This window comes from Myotis brandtii, unplaced genomic scaffold (genome assembly GCF_000412655.1).
Source record: "Myotis brandtii unplaced genomic scaffold, ASM41265v1 scaffold509, whole genome shotgun sequence".
In the NCBI taxonomy this organism is placed as follows: Eukaryota; Metazoa; Chordata; class Mammalia; order Chiroptera; family Vespertilionidae; genus Myotis; species Myotis brandtii.
Window position 1 is genome coordinate 524052 of NW_005369409.1, and position 19006 is coordinate 543057.

General features: G+C 36.2%; 1 protein-coding gene across 7 annotated transcripts in view; it reads left to right on the forward strand.

Annotated features, from left to right (window-relative positions):
* The window catches only part of ATRX (alpha thalassemia/mental retardation syndrome X-linked), a 304287-nt gene that overhangs the window by 97236 nt on the left and 188045 nt on the right, over nt 1–19006 (forward strand). For all 7 annotated transcript variants that reach the window (XM_005877140.2, XM_005877143.2, XM_014548452.1 and 4 more), the window contains one exon: nt 3250–3322. In XM_005877140.2, the coding sequence (XP_005877202.1) occupies nt 3250–3322 (73 nt within the window). The remainder of the gene's footprint in view (nt 1–3249; nt 3323–19006) is intronic.

Here is a 19006-nt window from a genome sequence, read left to right on the forward strand (position 1 = left end):
ATTGAAAAAGACAACCGTGTCCTCAGTTGCCAGCCCTTTCCACGTGCACCTCCGTACCTCTGCACTTTACTTCCGCACCTCCTCTGAGTCTCAGTGTGCTTTTCTCTTTCCTTCTAGTTGTAGAATTTCCACTCAGCCAGCCTTCCTGTGGTTCTGGATGATGTCCGTTTTGTCTTTTAGTTGTATTTTTGAAGTGGTTGTGTGAGGCAGCAATTTCAGGTGTTTACCTATGCCACCATCTTGGTTTTCCTCCCAAATCAATGTTTTTGTTATCAGGCTACTTAAAGAAACTCTTATTAAGGATTAGAGTATAAGAATAATAAGTTGTAGTTACATGGAGTATTCTCATTAGCAAATTTAGGCTATTGAACTAATCTTAAACTTTGGAAAACTGGTTTTCATGATTAAACAGCTTCCCTAGCAAAATCAATATGTTTGATTTCAAATATTGACTTTCATTTCCCCAAATCTAATTATATATGACACATATGAGGACATCTAGGATATATCTTTCATATTTGGAACTATTAATACCTAATGTAATATGCAATATGTGTTCATCAGATCTTAAGAAGAGGTAGCAACATATGGCAAATACTCAAAGGAGGCATTTCCCAATAATTTCTTAACCCAGCCCTAGTCTAGATCATTGTGTTCTGTTTGGACTTATGTAACTTTATTCTGAAGGACCAGTGTCCTGATGGGGAGGTGAATCCTTTCTCATATGTATATCCAGAGAAGCCTTAAGAATTCAGAATTTCAGCAGATGCCAGTCTCTCAACTATTCGGTCTCAAGCCTTGTTCAGATTTTGTTTACCCTGGATATTTTTGGAACTGATTACTTTAGATGAAAAAAGAAGGTAAATTTGCTAGGGAGTTAACAAATCTAAAAAATGGACTTTGTCAAAGAAATACTTAAGCTGAAAAGAATCTGAAGGGTATTTAATACAAGCACTATGTAAAAAGTACTGTTTTTCAAGATAAGTTTGGATATAAGCCAATGATAAAAGTGGCATTGTTTTTATTTTTTTTAATGTTTTATTTATTTTATTTTTTCTTTTTATTTTTTTAAAGTGGCATTCTTTAAGAATTTGCTTGCATGCATATATAAGCAAGCTGTATTTATTTGTTCCCCTACTATGTCCAAGTTAATTTAGGCGACAATTTTTATGAACTCTTAAAAAGCCTCACCTGCTCTCAAGAATTTAGAGGATTCTAATTTATTCAGCAGTAGTTGGGGGTCCTATTACATGGTACAACATTTTCGTAGAAATTGGGGCTTGTAGAGGGGAGTAGAAATACTTCTTTGTAAACTGAACTCTACTTTATACAATTTAATTTGCTGTAAATCAGTGTTACTGATTATTGTTTTCATTTATGAAGGCAATAATGTGTATACAGATATACCATATATTTCATACTGAGGATATGAAAAGCATGTATTATCTCCTAGCATATCTGTACTGCCTTTTAGAAACTCAGATTCTTTTTACAGAAATAAAGATTCATTATAAAAAGAAAAAAAGAAATTGGGGCTTTGGAATGGCATAAGTAACCAAGATTAAGAACACAGTGCTAGGAGATTGCAGTTTAATGAGCAAGACAGACATAGATAAATCATTAAAAAATATCAGAAAAAGATATAAAAGTAAAATGGGGCTGTGTGATAATTAGCAAGTGAGCTACTTAATCTAACTATTGGAGGTAAACAGATAGCATTTAAACACTAGTTTAAGGAATGGGTCAAATTTATAGTAAAGAAGAATGACAGTAGTATTACTAGTGATAATTCATTTGAAGATTGGTCTGCTTGAATGAGGTATTCTGAGTTTGCTAGGATATTGTGAGATTTATTTTTGCTTTTCTGTATTTAATTTTGCCTTTCTGTATTTCTATCATGAACATGTAGCTGTCTGCATTCTTTGTGGATTTTTTTCTCTCCAACATTTTTTTCAAATATGTTATGAAAAAATTTTAATATGTAGAAAAGTTTCTTTTGTTAATATTGTACTGTATTTGCATATGTAAAGAGTACTGTTTTTCAAGATATTTATTTATATATTCTTCTATCCATCAATGTAACTAACTTTTGTGTGCCCTTTTAACTGTTTATTTTGAAATAATTATAAATTCACAGGAATTTGCAACCAAAAAAATGTACAGGGAGATTTTTGATATTCTACTGTTCTCCTACTGGTAACATCTTGCATAACTGTAGTACAATGTCAAAACCAGGAAATGAAAGATTTATTTAGATTCACCAGTTTTACATGCATTTATTCTTTTGTGTATGTATGTATGCATGTATGTATAAATATAGTTCTATGAGATTGTATCATGTGTAGCTTTGTAAATTACAACCAAGATATTGAACTGTCCCATTACTACAAGTTTTCCTTGTGTTGCACCTTAGGCACAGCTTCCTTCTTTATCCCCCCCGTATTAACTCCTACCAACTTATCTGATTTTTGTGTTTGTTATTTTGAGACGAATCATGAAGCATGTAACCTTTTGAGATTGGCTTTTTTTCATTCAATGCAATGCTCTTGAAATTTTGGATGCATTTCAAAAGAAATAATAAACATCAGCATACTTTTTCCTAATTACTTCAGCATATATAGTATTAATGAGAGTTTAATATTTAAGTTTGTGTTTGAGGCACATTTTACATATAATGAAATGCCAAATGTTAATGTCTTTAGAGTTTTAATCAAAGGATAGAAGAGTAGCTCTTTATAAGGACATAAGTTTTACTGTACTTGAATGTGTCTGTATATTTCTACTCATTAATATTATACAAATTCAAAAATATTTGAAATTATTTGGTACCACCAAAATATTGATAGCAATTTTGCTATTCTTCAGTAATACAGAAAAAAATTATACATATGTTAGCTTTAAACTTAAAATGGATCACTATGAACATAGCTTATTTAGTAAGAAACTTATGCTAATGTGATGGTAAATGATAAAGACATGCTACCTGAAGGATGCGCAGTAAACCCTTGTGCTCTGGAAAGGAACTTTGAAATACATAAGATCCAACTTATTTATCAATTTACTACTGGCACTTTTTAAATTATCCATGTGCTTTCTTATAAATTCTTTTAAATCATGTTTTGGACCCCAGAATACAGTTTAGAACCAACTAGTTGTTATTAAAGTTTTAGGCTTTCTGTTTTATTTTACATGGTTTTACTTATGTAGATAACATAAAGCTAATTTTGAGTATGCTTTTTTTCCTTCAAGGAGATGAAGACTTATCTAAATCAGTGCCTGTCACAGTGGATGATGATGATGATGACAATGATCCTGAGAATAGGTATGGTTCTATCTGTAAGGACTTTAAAAAGATTATAACACACCCTAGACGTGGGCACAAACAGCAGCAACAGAACCTAAAGCTGGTTGTAAAAACCAGGAGTGCATTGGAAAGACTCTGCTCACGGTCTTTCCTCAAGTTTGAAAGAAAGGCCAGAAAATAGGCTAAAACTCAGAAACTTTAAGAGAAAGTAAATATAAATATTGACACACCTAGCAGAGGGTGTGATATAAATATGTATAGCACTGTCAATTTTATATTTTTATGTAAACTGCTAATTTTTGAATTCTTACAGATTATTTTATTGATGAAAGTGAATTATCTCAAATTGGTGACAACAGACATCTTTCTCCTTAATGTTTGATTTTTAAAAAATCCTCAAGTGAGGGTATTTTTTCCATTGATTTTTAAAAAGAGTAGAAGGTAAGGATGGAAGGAGGGAGGGAGAAGGAGAGAGGGAGACAGATAGAGAGAGAAAAACATCAATGTGAAAGAGACACATTGGTTGCCTCCTGTGCACACCCTTACAGGGAGCCTGGGATCCAACCTGCAACCCAGGTACCTGCCCTTGATCTGGAATCGAACTCTTGACCCTGAACCACACTGGTCAGGGCTGAGTATTGTTTTTAATTGCTATCCATTATGGTAGTCCTATTTATTAAATTCTGTTCAAAGTAAAAAAAAAAAAAAAGGGACATTACTCAGATATTTAAGATTAAGAAATTACTTGTAAAATTAGTATTAATTTACAAAGTGTCCAGACTGATACAGATTTTAACTATTTTTCAAATAAAATAGAAATAGTATGATACTATTAACTTTAATAAGACTTAAACAATAAGTGTAAATGTGAACAGTATAGCCTGTACAGATATTATTAACTAAGGATGGCTGGGAGAAGAGAAACATGCAAAGGCACGCTCATATCCCAGCAATGGAGAATAAAAAACAACAACATAATATTAAAGAATATACCATAAAGTTTTTACATGTCTTTTAAACCTTTCCCTGCACTACAGTATACCCCACATTCATAATGTTCAGCCAAGTGTGGTGAAGTGGATGGAATTTTGAAATAATAGGAATAAGAATATCTGACTTCTAATTCTTATTTTTATAACAACTGTCTCTGTAATGTTGGTCAAGTGACTTAACTACTCTTTGCCAAAATTTTCTGATCTCTAAAATGAAAATGTTGGATGAAGCTTTCTCTGACTAATTCTAAGTCTCTAAAAGCTGATAGACTTGATAGGTTTTATTAAAGAACACTATATTAACCATCCATTTATTCTGAATAGTAAGCTGTAATTTAAGAAAACATGAAAATATATATGTAATTTTTGTGTCATAATTTTCTAAGGATAGCTGTTATTCTAGCTTTGTTTTATATCTTGCTGATGCTGATAGTTTTTTCTGTTTCAAAGATCAGCATTCTCCTAATTAGCAGGAAAACATTGTTATTAGGGTAAATGAACTGTTTTATTTTGCACTTTGAATAGATGTATACAAAGACAGATGCTGCTTGCTACTTATCATTTTTTGTTAATCCTCAACTGAGGTTATTTTTCCAATGATTTTTAGGGAGAGTAGAAGAGAGAGGGAAAGACAGAGAGAAACATCAATGTGAGAGAAACACATCAATTGGTTGCCTCCTGCACATGGCCTGACCAGGGTCCGGGCCGGGAGGAGCCTGCAACCAAGATATGTGCCCTTGACTGGAATCGAACTTGGGACCCTTTGGTCTGCAGGCAGACACTCTTATCCACTGAGCCAAACCAGCTAGGGCTATTTTTTTTTATTATATAACCAATTATTTTATGGGATAGGTGTGGGGTCCAGAATGGGATGGTAAGGACATATATTGAATTCATCAGGGATTTATGTAGTACATGATCACAGAGAGATTATGAAAGCATTTAAAAATGTATTATTTTAAAATTCTTTAATTCCTTTTCACTTATTTATGCTACTATTTGTTTTCCTGCAAAACATGAGGCCTCAAATGTTATTGAAAGGCTAAGAATGTTTAAAACATGCTATAATTTTTTTATTTATTTTATTTTATTTTATTATTAAATCTTTATTGTTATTGAAGAACAAGTACAGACTCCCCTGTGGGGAGGGGAAGAGTCCCCAGGGTAAAATTAATTTTTAAAATATATCCTATTTAACTCTACAAATCCAAACTATTATCATTTTGACATATAACCAACATAAAAACTTATTATTGAACTATTTACATTCTTATTCATACTAAGCCTTTGAAATGTGTAGTATATTTACACTAACAGTACATTTCAATTTTCAAGGGTGTTAGAAATGTGAAATGTAGACTACTAAAACTATAGCTGTGTTTCATGTGTTTATGCTGCTTCAGTTTTAAAATTTAGCTTATTTTAAATTAAATAAAACAACGTTCAATTCTTCAGTAACACTAACAAGGGCTCCACAGCCCCAAGAGGCCAGTGGTTAGGAGGCTTTCTCTTCTCCACACTTACCTCTCCCTCTTCCCTTCCTGTTCCAGCTCCACTGGAATCCCATTTCCCAGACTGTCCATTCCCTCCCACCTCCAGGCTACTGAGCATACAGCTCCTGCTCCTGACCCCTCCGCAAGCTCTTCTCATCCTTCAGGTCTCAGTGTGGGCATGATTAGCCACTGCTTCTTCCAAGAAGCTTTTCCACACCCCTCTACCACCAGCCTTGTATCCCAGATCTACTTAGGTCCTTCAATACGTTCTGGATTTTTTCTATATATATATATAATTGATTTCAGAGAGGAAGAGAGAGATAGAAACATCAATGATGAGAGAGAATCATCTATCGGCTGCCTCCTGCATGCCCCATACTGGGGATCGAGCCTGCAACCCAGGCATGTGCCCTTGGCCAGAATTGAACCTGGGACCCTTCAGTTTGCAGGCTGATGCTCTATCCACTGAGCCAAACCAGCTATGGTATTCTGGATTTTTATTGTAATAGATCTTTTCATAGTGCTTTGCAATTGTGTGTCTCATTTTCAATAGCTTCCATTATTCTGCAATATCTATCAAAGTGAAAATACAGTACATCTATCACCTAACCACAAAGCAATGCCTAAATAAATATCTGTTGAACAAATGAATGAATGAATACATGAGAGAAACCAGAGCCTACTACCCCCTTAGAAATATTTATCTGCGCTGGTCCTTCTGGCCAGAAGGCAGCTTACAGAGATTTATGCAGCAGGGGTTGCATCATTAGCAGAAAGCAATGAGGAACCTTGAATGAAACTACATGCCAGGCCCTTCACTTGTTCATTCATCTTCACACCACCCACTTTACAGGTGAGGCACAGAGAGGTTAATTTGTGGACTTTGTGCACAGTCTTGCCGTAGTTAAGCCTTGATTGTTGTAAGTAACACTGGGAGGGATTGACCTCCAGGCCAGTTGGCTGTGAGAATTAGGTGTGTCTGCAGTGGGAGAACTTCTGTTCTGGAGCTCTAGGGAGGTGCTAATCTAGCCTCTTCCTGAGGCTATCCAGCAAACGCCTCTGTGCAAGGCTTGGGCGGGGCGGGTCCCAGGGGATCAACAGGGCCGGCGGAGCGAGCAGTTATGGCTGCTCTCAGTCCTGCCTTCAGATGCCCTGCTTCTCAGTGTCCCAGCAATTACTGCAAGTACCTCCGAGAGAAAGCTGCCCTCGAATTCCGAGCGTTCCGACCGATGCCAGACAGTCCCACTTCTCCCGTATGAGTCTAAGTCCCCAGAGACTCGCCTGGAACTGGAACTCAGAGCCTGAGACTCCCTCCCTATTGAAAAAGACAACCACGCCCTCAGCCTCCAGCCCGCTCCGCGTGCGCCTCTGTACCTTAGTATTTTACTTCCGCACCACACCTCCTCTGAGTCTCGGTATGCTTTTCTCTTTCCTTCTAGTTGTAGAATTTCCACTCAGCCAGCATTCCTGTGGTTCTGGGTGAGGTCCATTCCGTCTTTTAGTTGTATTTTTGAAGTGGTTGTGCGAGGCAGCAAACTCCGGTGTTTACCTATGCCGCCATCTTGGTTTCTTTTCTAAAACATGCTATAATTTTAATGTGAGTGATGAACCTTAATTTCATATCTAGCCACCAATTGAGAGTATCATTAAGGTATGATAATTTTTTATTTGTGTTAGAGCTTGTCAAAATATAAACATCACTTTCATCTTTTAAGTACTTTATTACATCTCTCTGTAACTGGCAAGTATTTTATTGAAGGTATATATAATTCCATCTTATGTTGTGGTTAAAAAATACAAAATATAACCCTTTAGAGTATTTTGAGAAGAATTCATTTTTTATCTTGAGCATATTTTTCATTATACTTAGTTTAATGTGCTTTTATAATATACACATACCCAATGATTTTCCAACAGTGTGCTGTGGCATGCTGGTGTGCTGCAAGAATTTTTAAAACATGCAATACCTGACTAAGTCAGGAGTATTGACCTCTTTTCCTTTTGATTGTCAAATCAAAAAAATGACACCAGGCAACACAACAATAGCCTTCCAGTGTAAATGAATCAGAATCATACCGATTTTTTTGTCAGATATGCAAAAAATATAACATACTTTTTGGTGTTGCAGAAATTTATTAATTATAATAAGTTTTTAAAAAATATTTGTTTATTTCAGAGAGGAAGGGAGAGGGAGAGAGAGATAGAAACATCATTGATGAGAGAGAATCATTGATCAGATGCCTCCTGCATGACCCACACTGGGAATGACCCCACAACCTGGGCATGTGCTCTGACCTTGAATTAAACGTGATCTCCTGGTTCATAGGTCGACACTCAACCATTGAGCCCTGCTGGCCGGGCTGTAAAACTTTTTTCTTGTTCAAGCATTTGATTTTAATTATAATGCATCTTTTTATGACACTTGAAAGAATTTGCTGGAATTGAGATAATGCAGGCTAGTTTATAGCCAAAGATATTTTGATATTTCTGAAATTGAGGAAGTAAATACTTTATAATTCCCAAAACATTTATTTTATATAACATATACTTAGATATAACCTATGTACTTAAATAGTTATGTGAAAGTTTTATAACAGATTTCACTCTTATTTAACTTCTCTATTTTAAAGCAGTGATAGCTTTTGAGGTCAATATAAAAGACTTAGCCATGTCCTGAACATGTTAGTGGGTATGAATAAATAAGTTTCTATTTAGCCTACAATTAGATGGCATCATTCAGATTTGATAGCTCTAACTTGTAAATTATTTCTGTATAATTGCATATATTTAATAAACAATGAAAAAATATTATGGATTGATTGGCAGTTTAACTTTCATTACTTTTTTGGTCGAGCCTTTAAAAAATATAAGTAGTATACTACCTTTATCTTTTGAATTTTCTATAACTGAGAATTTACTTTATATTTTATAGATTAAGATTTATGTACTTTTTGAAAGGGGGAATAATAATACCAGTTTGTCAGATTATTTAAATTATACATGTACTGTTATAGTCAGTTATTTGAATGTACCATATTCGTTTTTATTTTTAAATTTTTATTGATTTCAGAGAAGAAGGGATTGGGAGAGAGATAGAAACATCAATGATGAGAATCTTTGATTGGCTGCCTCGTGCACGCCCCCTACTGGGGATCGAGTCCACAACCCAGGCATGTGCTCTGACCAGGAATTGAACTTGACCTCCTGCTTCATACGTTGATGTTCATCCACTGAGTCACACTGGCCGGGCAAATGTACCATTATTTTAGTGTTGTCTTTTGAATCCCTTTTAATTGTGTTTTAAATTGGTTCTTTCATTGAAAAGACATTTATTAAAAAAAAAAGACATTTATTCACATAATTTTTTATTATTGTTACAGTTCTACAATTAGCCTGGTATTGAAAATGCATTATGATTCCTTAATGTTTTAAATTTTAATAGAAATATTTTGACCAAAAAAATTTTTAAGAATGTTCTATATTTTACTGTCAATTAGTCCCAGCGATAAGATGGTACTGTGTTCATGTTTAACATTGTTAGTGTTGTGTCTGTTTTGTCTTTTAGTTGTAGTTTTGAAGTGGTTGTGCGAGGCAGCAATTTCAGTTGATTACCTATGCCGCCATCTTGGTTTCTCCCCATTGTTAGTGTTGTGGATCATTAAACCAAGCTTTGTCTTTAGAGGTTGCATACTAAAATGATCATTGAAGAATCCATTCCTCCTGTAAAAAGAATTATTTTTGGAATATTCTTAATTTGTATTTTTACATGGTGTGACGCATATTTAAAACTGAGCTTTTAAGAGAAAAATCATATTGCTAGGTATTTTTCTAAATAAGCATTCCTTTTTTTTAACCTGAATTTTTATTAAAAGCTGAGATTTTTTATATGGATATTCTCCCCTGCTACACACATACATATATTTATTTTATAATTGAAAAATGCTTAACTGGGTATAGTAATACTCTATAGTTTTTCTCATAATTTCTCTTTCAGTGTGGTTGGATAATTTATTTATTTATTTATTTATTTATTTGTTAATCCTCACTGAGGATAGTTTTCCATTGATTTTTAAAAAATATATTTTATTGATTTTTTACAGAGAGGAAGGGAATGGGAGAGGGATACAGAGTTAGAAACATCGATGAGAGAGAAACGTCAATTCAGTTGCCTCTTGCATGCCCCCTACTGGGAATGTGCCCGCAACCCAGGTACATGCCCTTGACTGGAATCGAACCTGGGACCCTTCAGTCCGCAAGCCGATGCTCTATCCGCTGAGCCAAACCGGTTAGGGCTCCATTGATTTTTTAGAGAGAATGAAAGGGAGGGGGAGAGGCAGAGAGAGAAACATCAATATGAGATAGACACATCTATTAGTTGCCTCCTGCATGTGCTTTCACCAGGGCCAGGGATGAAACCTGCAACCGAGATACATGCCCTTGACTTGAATCAAGTGCAGGACCCTTTAGTCTACAGGCCGATACTGTGTGGTGCATGAGATGATATCCAACCAACTGAGCCACACCAGCCAGGCTCTTTAAATTTTTATTAAAAAGTTAAAAATGATCCTCACCTAAGAGTATGTTTTTATATTTATTTATTTATTATTTTTATTTTAAAAATTTGGAGGGAGGAAGGGATTGGGGGAGGGAGGGAAGGAGGGGAGAGCAAGATAGAGACATCAATGCTAGTTTTTGGTGGATTGCCTCCCGTACCCGCTTCGACTGTGGATCAAACCCACAACCTAGGTATGTGCCCTTACAAGGAGTTGAACTTGAAACCTTTTTTGTTGTATGTGATGATGCTCCAACCAAGGGAACCACCCAACCAGGGCATCTTAGTCATTTTTTTATAGAAATGTTCATATCAAGATACTAAGTTTGAATCACAGAGGTTAAAAATATGTTAATACAGATTTTTAAGATGAGGAATTCCATAGTAATTTTATGATATTTTTATTCCTGAAAACATTTTTTTGAGGACCAAAGGGTATTTATTGCTAACCCCTGAGTTAGCAGCATCCCTGATGCCCACCTTCTTCTTCCTCCTAAAGATAGATATATTGTAGGCTCATCTATTCTTTTTTTATGAAAAACATACAATTTTCCATCTTTTTTTCCATTATAGTTCACATTAAATATTATTCTGTATTAGTTTCAAATGCACAACATAGTGGTTAGACAATCATATACTACTTTACAGAGTAGTCCTCCTAATATTTTAAGTACCTCCCCACTGGCCTGTACATAGCTATTACAATATTATTTTTCTTCCTCCATTGACCTCTTTCTGGCCACACGCACCCCCAGCACATGCCCTCACCCTCTAGTGACTGTGTCCATTGGTAATGCTTATATGCATGCATACAAGTCCTTCAGTTGATCTCTTACCCCACAACCCATTCTCCTGCCTTCCCTCTGAGGTGTCACAGTTCGATGCTTCTCTGTCTCTGGATCTATTTTTGTTCATTGGTTTATATTGTTCACTATATTCCACAAATAAGTGAGATCATGTGGCATTTATCTTTCTCTCATTGGCTTATTTCACTTAGCATAATACTCTTTGGACCCATCCATGCTGTTGCAAATGGTAAGAGTTCCTTCTTTTTTACAGCACAATAGTATTCCATTGTGTAGATGTACTACAGTTTTTTAATCCATTTACCTGCTGATGGGCACTTAGGCTGATTCTAAATCTTTGCTATTGAAAATTGTGCTGCTATGAACATAGGGGTGCATATATATTTTCTGATTGGTGTTTCTGATTTCTTGGGATATATTCCTAGGAGTGGGATCACTGGGTCAAATGGGAGTTCCATTTTTAGTTTTTTGCGGAAACTCCATACTGTTCTCCACAGTGGCTGCACCAGTCTGCATTCGTACCAATCTGTATTCCCACCAGCAGTGCAGAAGTGTTCCTTTTTCTCCACATCCTCTCCAGCACTTGTCTTTGGTGATTTGTTGATGATAGCCATTCTGGCAGGTGTGAGATGGTACCTCATTGTTGTTTTGATTTGCATTTCTCGGATGATTAGTGACTTTGAGCATGTTTTCATATGTCTCTTGGTTTTCTGTATGTCCTCTTTTGGAAAGTGTCTATGTAAGTTCTTTGCCCATTTTTGGATAGGGTTGGTTATCTTCCTTTTGTTAAGTTGTATGAGTTCCCTGTAAAATTTGGAGATTATACCCTTATTAGAGATAATATGGGCAAATATGTTCTCCCATGCAGTGGGTTTTCTCGTAGTTTTGTTGATGGTTTCTTTTGCTGTGCAGAAGATTTTTATTTTGATGTAGTCCTATTTTTTTAATTTTCTCCTTAATTTCTATTGTGGTAGCAGCTCTATTGGTAAAGATACTGCTACGACAAATGTCTGATATTTTGCTGCCTGTGGTTTGCTCTAAGTTTTGTATGGTTTCCCATCTTATGTTTAAGTCCTTCATCCATTTTGAGTTTATATTTGTGTATGGTGTAAGTTGGTGGTCTAGTTTCATTTTTGTGCCAGTACCAGGCAGTTTTGTGAACAGTGGCTTTGTAGTATAGCTTGATATCTGGTATTGAGATCTTCCTACTTTGTTCTTTCTCAGGATTGTTGCAGCTATTCTGGGTCTTTATTTATTCCAGATGAATTTTTGGAGAGTTTGTTCTAGGTTTGTGAAATATGCAGTTGGTATTTTAATGGGGAGTGCATTGAATCTATAGAATGTTTTGAGTAATATGGACATTTTAATGATATTGATTCTTCCAATCCATGAACATGGTATATTCTTCCATTTGTTTATATCTCCCTCTATCTCTTTTTTCAACATCCTGTAGTTTTCTGAGTACAGGTCTTTTACCTCCTTAGTTAAGTTTATTCATAGGTATGTTAATTTTTTTGTTGCAATGGTAAGTGGGATTGCTTTTTAAATTTCTCTTTTTGTAAGTTCATTATTGGTGTATAAAAAAGCCATAGATTTCTGGGTGTTAATTTTGTATTGTGCTACCTTGCTGAATTCATTTATTAAGTCTAATAGTTTTTTGATGGAGTCTTTAGGGTTTTCTATGTACAGTATCATGTCATCTGCGAATAAGGACAGTTTTATTTTTTCTTTTCTAATTTGGATGCCTTTTATTTCTTCTTCTTGTCTGATCACTATAGCTAGCACTTCCAGTACTATGTTGAACAGGAGTGATGAGAGTGGGCCACCTTATCTTGTTCCTGTTCTTAGGGGCAATGAGTTTAGTTTTTTCCTATTGAATATGATGTTGGCTGTAGGTTTGTCATATAAGGCTTTTATTATGTTGAGGTGTGGTCCTTCTATTCCCACCTTGCTGAGGGTTTTATCAAGAAAGGGTGTTGGATTTTGTCAAATGCTTCTCTGCATCAATTGATATGGCAATGTGATTTTTATTTCTCACTTTTTTTATGTGATATATTATGTTTATTGATTTGCAGATATTGTACCATCCTTGCATCCCTGGAATAAATCCCACTTGGTCATGGTGTAAGATCATTCTAATGTAATGCTGGATCCAATTTCCTAGAATTTTGTTGAGGATTTTTTTTTTTAAAGATATTGTATCATTAATTCACTTTTCCTTATTTAAACTGTGCTGTATTTAACTGCAGCAGCAGTTCTCAACCTGTGGGTTGCAACCCCGTTGGCGGTCGAACGACCCTTTCACAGGGGTCGCCTAAGACCAACCTGCATATATCAGATATTTACATTATGATTTATAACAGTAGCAACATTACAGTTATGAAGTAGCAACAAAAATAATTTTATGGTTGGGTCACAACATGAGAAACTGTATTTAAAGGGCCAGAAGGTTGAGGACCACTGAACTACAGAGAAAGAGAATTAAAATTATAGTCTAGGCATATTATGTAACAATCATGAAAATTATGGACATGTTTAAGCATCTTCATATCATTTCACCTTCATGAGGTAACACCTTTTATTTATTTATTTTTAAAAATTATATTTTATTGATTTTTTACAGAGAGGAAGGTAGAGGGATAGAGAGTTAGAAACATCGACGAGAGAGAAACATCCATCAGCTGCCTCCTGCACACCCCATACTGGGGATGTGCCCGCAACCAAGGTACATGCCCTTGGCCGGAATCGAACCTGGGACCCTTCAGTCCGCAGGCCGACGCTCTATCCACTGAGCCAAACTGGTTAGGGCATGAGGTAACACCTTTTAAACAGACAAGGACAGAAATCAGCCAGAAATCATAATTCTGATCCTACAGTTCTTACAGCCAAATTCAGAACAAATACTGCCACTCAAAATCTCTTAAATGGAATCAAGCATTTCTGAATACACAAATTTTGAAAACAAATTTACTTATACGTGTAAAGTACATTTTTTAAAATATACACTAACATTTAAAAATACACGTGACCTGGGTAGAAAAAATATTTAAAATTTCTCTTTACCATAACTTTCATATTCATAGAAACTAATGAGGAAAAACACATTAAACTGGGTACACATAGGACATCAGGAAAAGAAAATAGATCCAGTATCTAGGATGACAATTTAATTTTCCAAATAATTTTTCAAACTACCATATAACATATTTAAAGTCTAACATGACAGACCAATGGAAATAAAGAATAACCCTGTACTTCAGAGGAGGTCTCAAATGTCCCCTTTTATTCTTAATTCATTTTAGAATTTTGTGTTAGAAGACTAATTTGATCAAGTTCTTTTGTTTATTTTTATTATGTTGTTGAAATTCTTAACTCTGTTTATAAGAATAAACTAGTTAAAGTTCAATTCTGATATTTCTATCTTTTGCCTTTCTTCCTTTTTTCAGGAGTTTTGAATAAAAATAATCCTCCTGGTGTTTTTTTTAAGTCCTTTATTATTATAAACTTTATTATTATAGACTTTTAGACTTTTCTACTATGGAAAATAAACATTTTATGCAATTATGTCTTGGGAAAGTCTTAAATCAATGTGAAAAGTATTTTGCTGTTTGACATGTAAAAATACGAAATTCTAAAATGACCTTGAACACACATATACTTTATCCATTCCGAGAAACAATATTATTTGTCTACCAGATTTAAACTTGAAGGTGAGGCTTGTTCACCATTCTACCTCCAGCACCAACACAGCCTAGCAGGCCCTCAACAAATACATGTCAAGTAAATACATTTAAATCTGTCACTTTCAAGTGGTTGCAACTCAAATTCCTGGAATAGGGACATGTACTTGTTTAGGTTTAACAAGGTCTTGGGACTAAATTCACTGCTTTACATTTATATATCACTTTACAAATGCTTCTGCCCACATGCTCATTTAATTCCTCTGTGAAATAAACTGTCAGAAAAATGTACATTTAGCAAACAATAAAAATTTTATAATTAACCTAAAATTTAGGAAAAGGGGGCTTTTTAAAATTTATCCAAGGGTCATAAGCTGTCAACCCAAAGTGAAATGGATCTGTCTAGAAGTTAAGTGATTATAACAGGATCCAGCCTCATAGTGTGATAGTCATAAATTCGGGGAAGAGAAAAAATGGTTTCTTTTCTGGAACCTCCTGGCTGGAGTGCCAATTTCACAGTTCCTGATAAACAGAAGGGAAACGCAAACAGCGCCACCCTGAAGAGACTATGAGACTGTCCAGTTGTAATGACAACTGCTGAGACCTGAGCACCTAAACCATTTCCCTATCTCCCCGCTGCATCAGTCGATATGATTATGTGATTTTTGTATCTCAATTTGTTTATGTGATGTATCACGTTTATTGATTTGCGGATATTGTACCAGCCTTGTATCCCTGGAATAAATCCCACTTGGTCATGGTGTATAATTTTTCTAATGTAATGCTGGATCCGATTTGTTAGAATTTTGTTGAGGATTTTAGTATCTATATTCATCAGGGATATTGGCCTGTAATTCTGTTTCTTTGTGGTGTCTATCTGGTTTTGGGATTAGGGTAATGCTGGCTTCATAGAAAGAGCTTGGAAGTGTACCTACCTCTTGAATGTTTTGGAATAGTCTGAGAAGGATTGGCTTTAGTTCTTCTTTGAATGTTTGGTAAAACTCCCCTGTGAAACCATCTTTTCCAGGGCTTTTGTTTGCTGGAAGCTTTTTGATCACTGTTTCAATTTCATCAGTAGTTATCGGCCTATTCAGGTTGCTTGATTCTTCCTGATTGAGTTTTGGAAGCTTGTATTTTTCTAGAAATGTGTCCATTCCATCAAGGTTGTCCAGTTTTTTGGAGTAGTATTTTTTTACAATCCTTTGTATATCAGTAGGATTAGTTGGTACTTCACCTCTTTCTTTCTTTCTTTCTTTTTTTTTTCTTCAAATATATCCTATTGATTTTCCACAGAGAAGAAGGGAGAGGGATAGAGAGCTGGAAACATGGATGAGAGAGATCAATCAGCTGCCTCCTGCACGCCCCCCAGTGGGGATGTGCCCACAACCAAGATACATGCCCTTTTCCGGAATCGAACCTGGGACCCTTCAGTCCGCAGGCCGACGCTCCATCCACTGAGCCAAACCGGTTCGGCCACCTCTTTCATTTCTGATTTTTTTTATTTGGGTCCTCTCTCTTTGTTTCTTGGTGAGCCTGGCGAGAGATTCATCAATCTTGTTTATCCTTTCAAAGAACCAGCTCTTGGTTTCATTGATCTTTTGTATTGTTTTTTTGGTCTCTATGTCGTTTATTTCTGCTCTGATCTTTATTATTTCCTTCTGGATACTGTGGGCTTTTATTGTTGCTCTCTTTCTAATTCTTTAAGTTGCAAGGTTAGATAATTTATTACCAGTTTTTCTTTTTTTTGAGGTAGGCTTGTAGAGCTATGAATTTCCCTCTCAAGACTGCTTTCATTGTGTCCCATAGATTTTGGATTGTTTTGTTTTCATTGTCATTTGTTTCCAGGATGCTGTTTACTTCTTCTTTGATCTCTTTGATAACCCAATCATTGTTTAATAGCATGCTATTTTGCCTCCAAGTGTTTGATTTTTTTTCATTGTTTTTATTGTAGTTGATTTGTAATTGTATGCCATTGTGATCTGAGAAGATGCTTGTTACGATTACTATCCTCTTGAATTTGAAGAGACTTTGCCTGTGTCCTAATATGTGGTCTATCTTTGAAAATGTCCCGTGTGCACTGGAGAAGAATGTATATTCTGTAGCTTTGGGGTGAAATATTCTGAAGATGTCAATTAAGTCCATCTGATCTAGTGAGTCATTTAGGATTGCTGTTTCTTTACTCATTTTTTGTTTAGAGGATTTATCCAGTGGTGTCAGTGGGGTATTAAAGTCCCCCCTACTATTTGTATTGCTATCTATGTCTCCCTTGATATCTTCCACAAGTTGTTTTATGCATTTGGGTGCTCCTGTATTGGGTGCATATATGTTTACAAGAGTTCTATCTTCTTGTTGAATTGCTCCCTTTAGTATTATGGAAATGGCCTTCCTTATCTCTTGTTATGGCCTTTACTTTGAGGGTCTATTTTGTCGGATATAAGTATTGCTACCCGTTTTTTTTTTCCATTTCCATTTGCCTGAAAGATATTTTTCCAGACCTTCACTTTCAGTCTGTGTGAGTCCCTTGTTCTGAGGTGGGTCTCTTGTAGACAGCACATGCATTGGTCATTTTTTCTTATCCATTCAGCCACTCTATGTCTTTTGATTGGAGTATGTAATCCATTTATGTTTACAGTTATTATTGATAGGTATTTGTTTGTAGTCATTTTTATTCTTTGTGCCAGTGTTCCTTCTTGCCTTTCTGTTTCTCCTTTTTACAGCAGTTCCTTTAGCATTCCTTGCATTGCTGACTTGGTAGGAATAAACTCCCTTAGACCTTTTTTGTCTATGAAGTTCCTGATTTCCCCTTCAATTTTGAATGACAGCCTTGCTGCATAGTGTATTCTTGGATTTAGTCACTTGCTTTGCAACACTTTGTATACTTCATTCCATTCCCTTCTGTCCTGATGTGTTTCTGTTGAAAAATCATCTATAGTGTAATGGGGGTTTCTTTGTAGGTAACTCTCTGTCTCTCTCTTCGAGCCCATAAGATTCTCTCTTTGTTATTAACGTTTGCCATTGTAATTACGTTTCTTGATGCGGATCTCTTTGGGTTCATCTTGCCTGGGACTCTCTGTACTTGTGTAACTTTTTTCTTCCCCATATCTGGGAAGTTTTCTGTCATTATTTCTTCAAATAGATTTTCTAATCCTTGCTGCTCTTCTTGTCCTTCTAGCAGCCCTATTATGCGTATGTTACTTCGTTTCATGTTGTCCCGAAGCTCCCTTAGGCTCTCCTCCTGTTTTTTAATTTTTTTCTCCAGTTGCTGTTCAGATTGAGCTTGTTTCTCTGCCTTATCTTCTAACTCACTAATTCGGTCCTCTGCTTCTTCTAGTCTGCTGTTGAAACTTTCCATGGTGTTTTTGATTGTAGCTATATCACTTTTCATTTCTTCCTGATTCTTGCATAGGTTGTTGATTTTCTCATCCATCCGGTGAATGAATTGTACAACCATTATTCTGAATTCTTTTTCTGTCATGTTGCACGCTTCAACTTCATTAATTTCCTTTCTTGGTGATTCCTCATTGTCTTTCCTCTGGGTGTTGTGTCGTTTCTTCATTCTGCTTATCTCCCGATGGATCAAAGGTCGGGTTGCGTGGGCCTGGGCCGTGTGCAGTGGGAGCCTCCCACCACCTTAGTGTCACTGAAGAGCTCTGACACTAAGATGTGTGGTTGTTGTTGGTTGGTGGGAACCAGGCTCGCTCTGAGTCAGTGTTGCCAGCGCTCAATGTGGCCTCGTATGTGCCCTTAGAATTAGGGACCCTGCCTGCACCGTGCTGAAATAGAGACCCCCCTGGAGCGTGTTGAAAACCAGAGCCCCCTAGCATGCGCCAGGAGTCAGAGTTCCCCAAGAGTCCAGTATCAGAGTCTCTGTTGCTTTGCGCGACTTCGCCTTGAGAATCAGGGTCCCTGTGTGCCCTTGCACCAGGAATTGGATTCACTGGCTCTTAGTATGAATGCACAGGGAATCAGGATCTCAGGCGCAGGTGATAAGAAACACAGTCAAGTCACTGGTGCTTGGTGCTGCCTCCTGCCCCGAGAAAAGGGATCCTTGGGCCTGTGCTAGGCAGACAAATTCCCGTTCGCGCGATTGCTCCCAGCCCAGGGCTCCGAAGCCCAAAGTGCGCGCAGGATCAGTTCCAAGGTGCTCGCGCACTTCCAGGCCAAAGTTCCTGCAGCACT